General features: G+C 41.1%; 1 protein-coding gene across 1 annotated transcript; it reads left to right on the forward strand.

Moving 5' to 3' along the window:
- The first annotated feature begins 204 nt into the window (after positions 1-204).
- Positions 205-7377, forward strand: LOC144258920 (protein-lysine methyltransferase METTL21E-like). Its single transcript, XM_077807059.1, has 3 exons — positions 205-343; positions 4690-4807; positions 5761-7377. The coding sequence occupies exons 1-3, from the start codon at positions 221-223 to the stop codon at positions 6162-6164; spliced, it is 645 nt and encodes a 214-aa protein (XP_077663185.1). The 5' UTR covers positions 205-220; the 3' UTR covers positions 6165-7377.
- The last annotated feature ends 1875 nt before the right edge of the window (positions 7378-9252 follow it).

Below are 9252 nucleotides of genomic sequence, written 5' to 3' on the forward strand. Positions count from 1 at the left end.
ACCATATCATAACAAACAATTTATTGTAAAATGCATTTCCACTATCAGGTATAAGCCAAATTGCAAGCTAGAGAGCTGCCTTTCTCTATAAACCAGTATCTTTGTGATCAATCAATTCTGCTTCTATGTCACAGTTTTGTTACAACACTGTATAACCTATATGATCTTTATTATTTTACTTCCAGGTAAAAATGAAGATGAACAGACCGTTGCAGAAATCATGAGAAGGCGTTTTTCTCCTGCTGTTCTAACTAACATATCCTGGGAAGGTTTTCACTTTGCTGACCATGAGATAAAAATTACAGAAGCCACTGAATGTTATGGGGCAGTAGTCTGGCCATCGGTACAATATTTATGCAATATTATTGGTTTTTATTCCCCTAAAAACTCTAGCCCTTTACATTGTTTTCCATATATGTTGCTTAGTCCTGTAAAACCAAGGGAAATGTTCTGCATTTTCTCTGCCTCTTCTTTGCAACCCACAAATCTTTTATGTTAGCAGTGTGCAAGTGGGAGCTGGCCACACATCCACAGAATTAATCATGAACTTGCTGATGCACAGGGCTCCCTTGTCCCTCAGTTGAAGGACTAAATAAAGGGAAATATATATCATTTTTCAGTTTTTGTGCTTTCAGCAACTTTTGGGTCAATGCCCCTCATTTCATTCTGAACCTGTTACAAATGAAACAAGGGAAAACTATTTTGTTCTATTCTGGACCACTAAAAAGTGGCCTTCCTAAAAGTCATTACTCTTGCAAGGAGACCAGAAGAGCTGGTAACCATTATATCTGTTTTTTGTGGGGACCCGGGAATTTTCTACCCAAAGTTGTCATCTGACTTTTACCTGAACTTGGAAATAGTTTTTAATTTCTGCCCAAACCTGTCTTCAGATGAGGAATGAATCATAGAATCATAGAATATCAGGGTTGGAAGGGACCTCAGTAGGTCATCTAGTCCAATCCCCTGCTCAAAAGCAGGATCCATCCCCAATTAAATCATCCCAGCCAGGGCTTTGTCAAGCCTGACCTTAAAAACTTCTAAGGAAGGAGATTCCACCACCTCCCTAGACAACGCATTCCAGTGTTTCACCACCCTCCTAGTGAAAAAGTTTTTCCTAATATCCAACCTAAACCTCCCCCCCTGCAACTTGAGACCATTACTCCTTGTCCTGTCCTCTTGCACCACTGAGAATAGTCTAGAACCATCCTCTCTGGAACCACCTCTCAGGTAGTTGAAAGCAGCTATCAAATCCCCCCTCATTCTTCTCTTCCGCAGACTAAACAATCCTAGTTCCCTCAGCCTCTCCTCATAAGTCATATGTTCCAGTCCCCTAATCATTTCGGTTGCCCTTCGCTGGACTCTCTCCAGTTTCTCCACATCCTTCTTGTAGTGTGGGGCCCAAAACTGGACACAGTACTCCAGATGAGGCCTCACCAATGTCGAATAGAGGGGGACGATCATGTCCCTCGATCTGCTCGCTATACCTCTACTTATACATCCCAAAATGCCATTGGCCTTCTTGGCAACAAGGGCACACTGCTGACTCATATCCAGCTTCTCAATGGAAGTAGTGCTTTCTGCTTCAGTAGTGAGTTGAAATATCATGTAGAAAACACCAGATCTATGAGAAAAGGAGTACTTGTGGCACCGTAGAGACTAACCAATTTATTTGAGCATAAGCTTTCGTGAGCTACAGCTTCCGATGAAGTGAGCTGTAGCTCACGAAAGCTTATGCTCAAATAAATTGGTTAGTCTCTAAGGTGCCACAAGTCCTCCTTTTCTTTTTGCGAATACAGACTAACACGGCTGCTACTCTGAAACAGATCTGTGAGATTTACTGACAGCCATTTTGTGCGTATAAGTTAGGGGAGTAAGGAGGGGTATAGAAAGTTAAGAGGCTACTTGATCAGTCTGTACGTGCTTACATGGAGAGAAGACTATGAAGAGTTCTTTAACCTAGCAGACAAAGCCATAACAAGAGCTAGTATCTGGAAGCTGAAGCTAGACAACTTGAAAGTAGAAGTGAGGAGGCAGATTTTTAACAGTTATTAATGATTAAAGCTGTTCACCGAGGGATGTGGTGGATTCTCTGTCACTTGAAGTCTTTAAATCAAAATGAGATGCCTTTCAAAAATGTATGCTTTAAGTCAGCCAGAAGTTATTGGATTTCAGTCAGGAATTACTGGTGACATTCTATGGTTTGTGTTCTGCCAGAAGCCACACTAGATGACCACAGCCGTTCCTTCTGGCCTTCAAATCTGTGAATCTATATCCAGGGTTATTTTGGCATATTTCTGCAGCTTATATAGCTCAAAGACGATTGCAAGCCTTGGTCCCTTCAGGAGGGGGATTGTCTTTAGGGGTATGTCTTGTACAGTGCCAAAGCATGTTGTAGGCTCTTAAATAATAATTAGTAATGGCTTCCTCCAACCTGCTTGGAGAGAGGGAAGCTTCTTTGGAATAGAATCATAGAATATCAGGGTTGGAAGGGACCTCAGGAGGTCATCTAGTCCAACCCCCTGCTCAAAGCAGGACCAATCCCCAATTAAATCATCCCAGCCAGGGCTTTGTCAAGCCTGACCTTAAAAACTTCTAAGGAAGGTGTCATAAATATAAGGGGAAGGGTAAACCCCTTTGAAATTCCTCCTGGCCAGGGGAAAGCTCCTCTCACCTGTAAAGGGTTAAGAAGCTAAAGGTAACCTCGCTGGCACCTGACCAAAATGACCAATGAGGAGACAAGATACTTTCAAAAGCTGGGAGGAGGGAGAGAAACAAAGGGTCTGTGTCTGTCTGTATGCTGCTTTTGCCAGGGACAGAACAGGAATGGAGTCTTAGAACTTTTAGTAAGTAATCTAGCTAGGTATGTGTTAGATTATGATTTCTTTAAATGGCTGAGAAAAGAATTGTGCTGAATAGAATAACTATTTCTGTCTGTGTATCTTTTTTGTAACTTAAAGTTTTGCCTAGAGGGGTTCTCTATGTTTTTTTAATCTAATTACCCTGTAAGATATCTACCATCCTGATTTTACAGGGGGGATTTCTTTATTTCTATTTACTTCTATTTTCTATTAAAAGTTTTCTTGTAAAAAACTGAATGCTTTTTCATTGTTCTCAGATCCAAGGGTTTGGGTCTGTGGTCACCTATGCAAATTGGTGAGGCTGTTTATCCAACATTTCCCAGGAAAGGGGGGGTGCAAGTGTTGGGAGGATTGTTCATTGTTCTTAAGATCCAAGGGTCTGGGTCTGTAGTCACCTAGGCAAATTGGTGAGGCTTTTTTACCAAACCTTGTCCAGGAAGTGGGGTGCAAGGTTTTGGGAAGTATTTTGGGGGGAAGGACGCGTCCAAACAGCTCTTCCCCAGTAACCAGTATTAGTTTGGTGGTGGTAGCGGCCATTCCAAGGACAACGGGTGGAATACTTTGTACCTTGGGGAAGTTTTGACCTAAGCTGGTAAAGATAAGCTTAGGAGGTTTTTCATGCAGGTCCCCACATCTGTACCCTAGAGTTCAGAGTGGGGGAGGAACCTTGACAGAAGGAGATTCTACCACCTCCCTAGGTAACGCATTCCAGTGTTTCACCACCCTCCTAGTGAAAAAGTTTTTCCTAATATCCAACCTAAATACATATAAATCAGAATACATATAAATCAGTTTTGTGTTAATTTATGCATGTTCAAGGCACTCTACAAATGTGATCTCTTTCTCTCCCACCCCGCCCCCAACTCCCATAGACTAGGAATCAACATAGTAAACAGCAACTAATGTAGATCTTGAGAGAAACTTTTCAGTAAGGATATAAATAAGAACAACTGAAATGTTGTCTTTTGAAAATTCCCAGTGACACACATGGGAATCATACCCCAAAACTGTTAAAGGATATTCATGGTCCAACAGATAACTCACAGAAACATGGAGATTCAGAATCACTGATTCCCCTCCCTCTGCTGGGGGTGAAGTATATCTCAGTCTGCCAGCAATCATTTCTGGGTTGGTTCACCTGGTCCTGATGAAACATCTCTTCATTCTATGCTCCCATTGTTCTCAGTTTCTATCAGAAAGTGATGGCCTTGCATTTGAGGCACAGGCATAGGAGTCAGGAGACATGGGTTGTGTTCCCAGCCCTACCACAAGCTTGTGCTGTGAGCTTGGGCAAGTCACTTCAGCAATCTGTGCTTCAGGCTCATCATGCCCCCTCAAAATGGGGATGACAGTACTTCTTTATCTCACACAGACAGGTGGGGAGATGTTGGACAAAAATGTATGATGTTTGTGAAGTGTTTTGAGAATCTGGAATGGAAGAAGCTATTTAAGTGCAAGGTGGTATTATTCAGATGGCTGTGATTGGAAAAATAGTGCTGTTCCACAAATTAGGCAGCAGAAGGCTCTGTTGGAGGCAAAAGATATAATCTCTGCATCAGGTACTGGATAAAGGGTGATCTTTTATTGCAAGAGAGAGCTGAGATAAAAATGTGCCATATTACTGTGCAGTTGGACTTATTCAGTTTAGATAGATGTGAAATAAATAAATTACATAAAATCTTGACTTAAAAAAAAGCTATTTTTCTTGTAATTCATATTCAGAAAGGTCAGTGCTCATATAGCTATGTATTTTATGTATGCACAGAGTGGTATTTCTTTTTCTTTTTTTTTTTTTTTTTTGCTCAATATGTTCTTGTGTTTTCCCTGGCAGGCTCTTGTTCTATGTCACTTTTTGGAAACAAATGCTGAACAATACAGCCTGGTTGATAAAAGTGTAATTGAAATTGGAGCTGGAACAGGGCTGGTCTCCATAGTAGCCACTTTACTTGGTAAGTGCTGGCTGTTGCTTTGCTGGGTTTGGAAACTTCATTAAGATGACTATTGATTACTATTGGAGCGTATAGTAAGTTGTTCAGTTCCTCTAAAATGTTGAAAACCGAGGAAGAAACACTGAATTCTTTGGGGTTTTCAGCCAACTTGGAAGCCAGTTCTGCTTTTACCTCCATAAAATTACTTGTCCTCACTTTAGAATGCCTTGTAGGAGGCTACAGTAGATGTGCCATCCAGTATTAAACAGAGGACAGAAATTAGGTGCTGTGAGAACTAGGGTTCCTACCAGACCAGGAGGTCAGAGGCATATAGAAGAGGCTGGATTCAGACACAACCTCTGACAAGAGCAGTTTATCTTCTGACTATTAAATAACCCCTTCCCGGTATCCCAAGTCACTTTTGTTTTCAGATTTGTAACCTGTTCTTTAAGAAACGTATCCTTGAGCTTGCTGTCCTGGCATTGTCCATTCTATCTTCTTTCCTGACAGCCCGTTCTTTGCTAACAGTAACTCGAATCACTAACCACTTGCAATGTAGCCAAGGACACAATTTAGTCTGCAGTATCTTTTATTACTGTATGAGAAGGAAAGAATCCAGGAGATTCTCAGATCCTGGCTGACTTTGCAGGGTTGATAGAAACCTCTCCCCCTATCTTTTGACTTGTATACCAAGCAGATTTGATATAAAGACCCCATAAAGGTGGATCCCCAGGATATCATTTTTGACTTTGCAGAGCAAGATCATATTTTAATGTATTTTTTTGATGTGGAAACCTAATTTACATGTCTAGTGTAATGAAATGCCCAGGAGGCTTTTTACAGGTGTATTGTACCTATATATGGGAGAGACCTGGGAATGCAATTGTTTGTGCAGTAGGTTTTGTGTACAGATTTCTTCTTCATTCTTGAAGTATAATCAAGGGTTAATCTGTGGTGGTTGTTTTTTGTCACAGGTGCACGTGTAACTGCCACGGACCTGCCTGAAGTACTAGGAAACCTTCAGTACAATATTCTCAAAAATACCAAAATGAAGTGTAAGCATCAGCCCCAGGTTAAAGAACTGTCCTGGGGAGTTGATTTAGAAAAAAACTTTCCCAAGTCTTTGTGTCAGTTTGACTACATCATGGCTGCTGATGTTGTGTACTACCATCCCTTCCTGAAGGAGCTGCTTCTTACCTTCCATCACTTGTGTCAGGACAACACTGTTATTCTCTGGGCCATGAGATTCAGGCTGGACAAAGAGAACCAATTTATGGGCAGATTTCAGGAATTGTTTGACCTGGAGGTAATTTCCAATTTTCCCAGTTTAAACATAACATTGTATAAGGCAATGAGAAAAGGCAAGAAGATGATGTGATGTTCCAACTTGAGTATTAGAAAGTGTGTGTGTGTGTGTGTATGTGTGTGTGGAGTTTGTTTTTTCACAGGTTCCATGTTAATGCTTGATGACATCTGTAGATTATGCAAGCAGCATGCCTTTTGGGATGTCAGGGCAGCAGATGGATGCCTCTGTCCCCTTCAGAAGAGAGTCACTTCCCACCACCGTTTTGCCTTCTCTTACACAGGGTGATTATGAGCCTCACAGCCTTGGGGCAAGTGGCTCCTCTTCCTCATGTTATAAACATTAACAAATGGTCTTGCGTAAGAATAGTGCAGCATACTACCAATTCCCTTTTAAAAAAATTCTCAAATCCTTGGAGCTTTGCCTTTCTCAAAATAGACCACTGTGGACCTCTAGCTCTGAGAGTACAACAATACTAACAATTGCCCTCAAGAAAATGTTTTGCATCACTGCCTCATTGTGGTAGCTTGAGACCAAAAAGACTTACTTTGCATGCTTAATTATGGGCAGATCATAGAAAAAAGTTGCTTAGCATCTTTGGAAAGGCCCACTGTGACTGTCTGTATCCCTGTGTTCACCTTTTTACAAAACTGTAATGCATTTTGTATGAAGTATGCCTTGTGAGGTATCGTTTGAAAATTCATAATTTACTGATCATTATTGTCCTGGTAAACTGTGTGTGACAACATTGTATGTGAAGTTATAAGGCTCTACTGTATGAGATTTATTGAGACATATTCCAAGTCTGCAAAAGAAGGCACAAACCAATCCCTCAGAGACAAAAGGCAAATCGACGCCTCAGCCAGGTGTCAACAAAATCACATGAACTATCACCTGGATAAGCTGCCATTCTTTGATAGGAAAAAGGGTGTGAGTAAGAAATGTACATCTTGGCAAATAAAAAGCTGCAGGTTCCCATCTCCTAAGACCTTCTGTCTTCTGAACCTCAGCTGGAGATAATTTTCAAAATAAAAGAGAACCATAAGAAAGGGGAGCAGATGCCTCAAAATACTCCTCTCTTTCTCTCTACCCATGAAATCAACAACACCTGAAAGACAAGGAAAGTAACACTGAACTGGGGAGGGGAAAGAATCCTGGCCAACTGAAATCCAGACCGTAAGACTGCTCAAACGTGGTGAGAGAGACCTCTGCTTTGAATTAATTTAGCTTGTTAAGTTAGATGTTAATTGCGTTTTACCTTTTATTTTCTTGTAACCAGTTCTGACTCTTATGCTTCATTACTTGTAATCACTTAAAATCTATCTTTCTGTAGTTAATAAACTTATTTTATCTAAACCAGTGTGCTTGGATTGAAGTGTTTGGAAAACTTCATTTGCGATGGCAAGATTTGTGCGTATCACTTTCTATTAATGAAATGATAGACTTTATATGAGCTTTTATTGTCCAGAAGGGTGCCAGGCAGTAATAAGACACACATTTCTGGGGCAAAGTCTGGGACTAGGAGTTTTCTGGTGTTACCCTGCAGTGTAATTCATGGGTGGCTGGCTATAGCATTTATACAAGATAGCTGGGAGTGATTTATGTTCTGCGTGTGAGCAGACCAGGAGTTGTTGCTCTCACAGCAAAGCAGTGTAAAAAGCACCCTAGGTTGTAGAATTGAGGGGACACAGCTGTCTGTCAGTCAAGAATATACCCTGGGTAATTTCACTCCCACAAATAAATTGTTGTCCTGTTCTTTAATTGTAATAAATTTCTGTATGTGATGACCACACAACTTTGCTCGGAATTGACCAGAGGATTTTGTTTTAGGGAGGTTTATATGGATTTTTTAGATCCTACCAAATTTCCTGAGTCACTTAGTAAGTATGTATGAGATCTTCAGGTCAATTCCAGCCTAACTGTGCAGAAAGGCAAACCCCAGCTGCTTGTGCTGGGGTCCACGCATAGAGTTACCATCATTTAGAAAAGTTTTGTCAAGGACAATTGTTCAACTAACCTGGGGTCTTGGGGGTTGATAGGCCCTCACCTAACACAGCCTTTCTGTGTGCATTTGTGTGAACTGTAGTACTTGTTTGTTCTGATTTACAAAATGCCTTAATCAACAGAACTCCTGGGTCAAACTGGATGAAATGAAGCACCTTGTCTAAGACCACCGAGTGACAAAACCTGTATTAGAATGTAAGGATCCCTTGTTCTCAGTCCTGCACTTGGTCCACTCAGCTATGCTGCTTCTCAGACAACTGAGCTTTTATTCTCCCAGTGGTTAGAGAGCACAGTGGCTCTTGACGGATGGGCCAGCTCAGCTGCAGGAGGCAGCAAGGAGGGACGTTGTGGTGATCCTAGAGTCCTCTGTGGCTCCCAGCACAGTCCAAATGGGAAGGAAAATGTAGAGAGAATGGCCCATGATGTCTTCTCCCCCTTTTTTAAAATCTGGTGGCAGATATGGTAAAAACCAGCACTGGTGGATGTTTGGTGGGGATGAAAATTAATAATTGAGAATTTTTAGGAAAAAATCAATGACAAACTTTCCACCCTACTGGATCAGTTTGTTTCCAAAACTCTCTGCACAAGGAAAAAAGGGATACAATTTTTTTTTAAAGAAAGCAGAGTCCCTCTGCTATTTCTAGATTCCCTGAATCATAGGGGCTTGTGGCTGTGAACCTGGCACCCCAAAGATCATTTGTATATAGGAACATGTAATAGATATATGAATAGTGCTGGCTCTTAACATGTAATTAACAACAAGGCCCTGCACAAACCGAAAACTGGAACATTCTTTAAAAGGGGAAATGAACTCCAAAATATTTCAGGAAAATATGGCTGGTTGTTTGAAAGAAGAAAACTGAAACCTTCTGTGTTACAAAGAAGCAATAAAATGCAGCTGCTTTTCAGTGGCTGTTATACTGATTAGTTCTTCAGCTAAGGCCCAATTCTTCAGGCTGTCCACATGCTGGATTCCCTTTGAAGTCAACAGGATTGGGTCCATATGGGGAACTGTTTATTAACATTACTCTGTTTTCTCACACCTCTGTTTTAGCAAAGTTATATGAAACTTCCTGGGAATGGTTTAGCGACTATCTGTTCTATTGTGCCTGTGACCTTTGGGCCTCTGTTATGACTAGCAGTGAATTAGCCATGATCA

This window comes from Eretmochelys imbricata, chromosome 1 (assembly GCF_965152235.1).
Source record: "Eretmochelys imbricata isolate rEreImb1 chromosome 1, rEreImb1.hap1, whole genome shotgun sequence".
NCBI classification, from domain to species: Eukaryota; Metazoa; Chordata; order Testudines; family Cheloniidae; genus Eretmochelys; species Eretmochelys imbricata.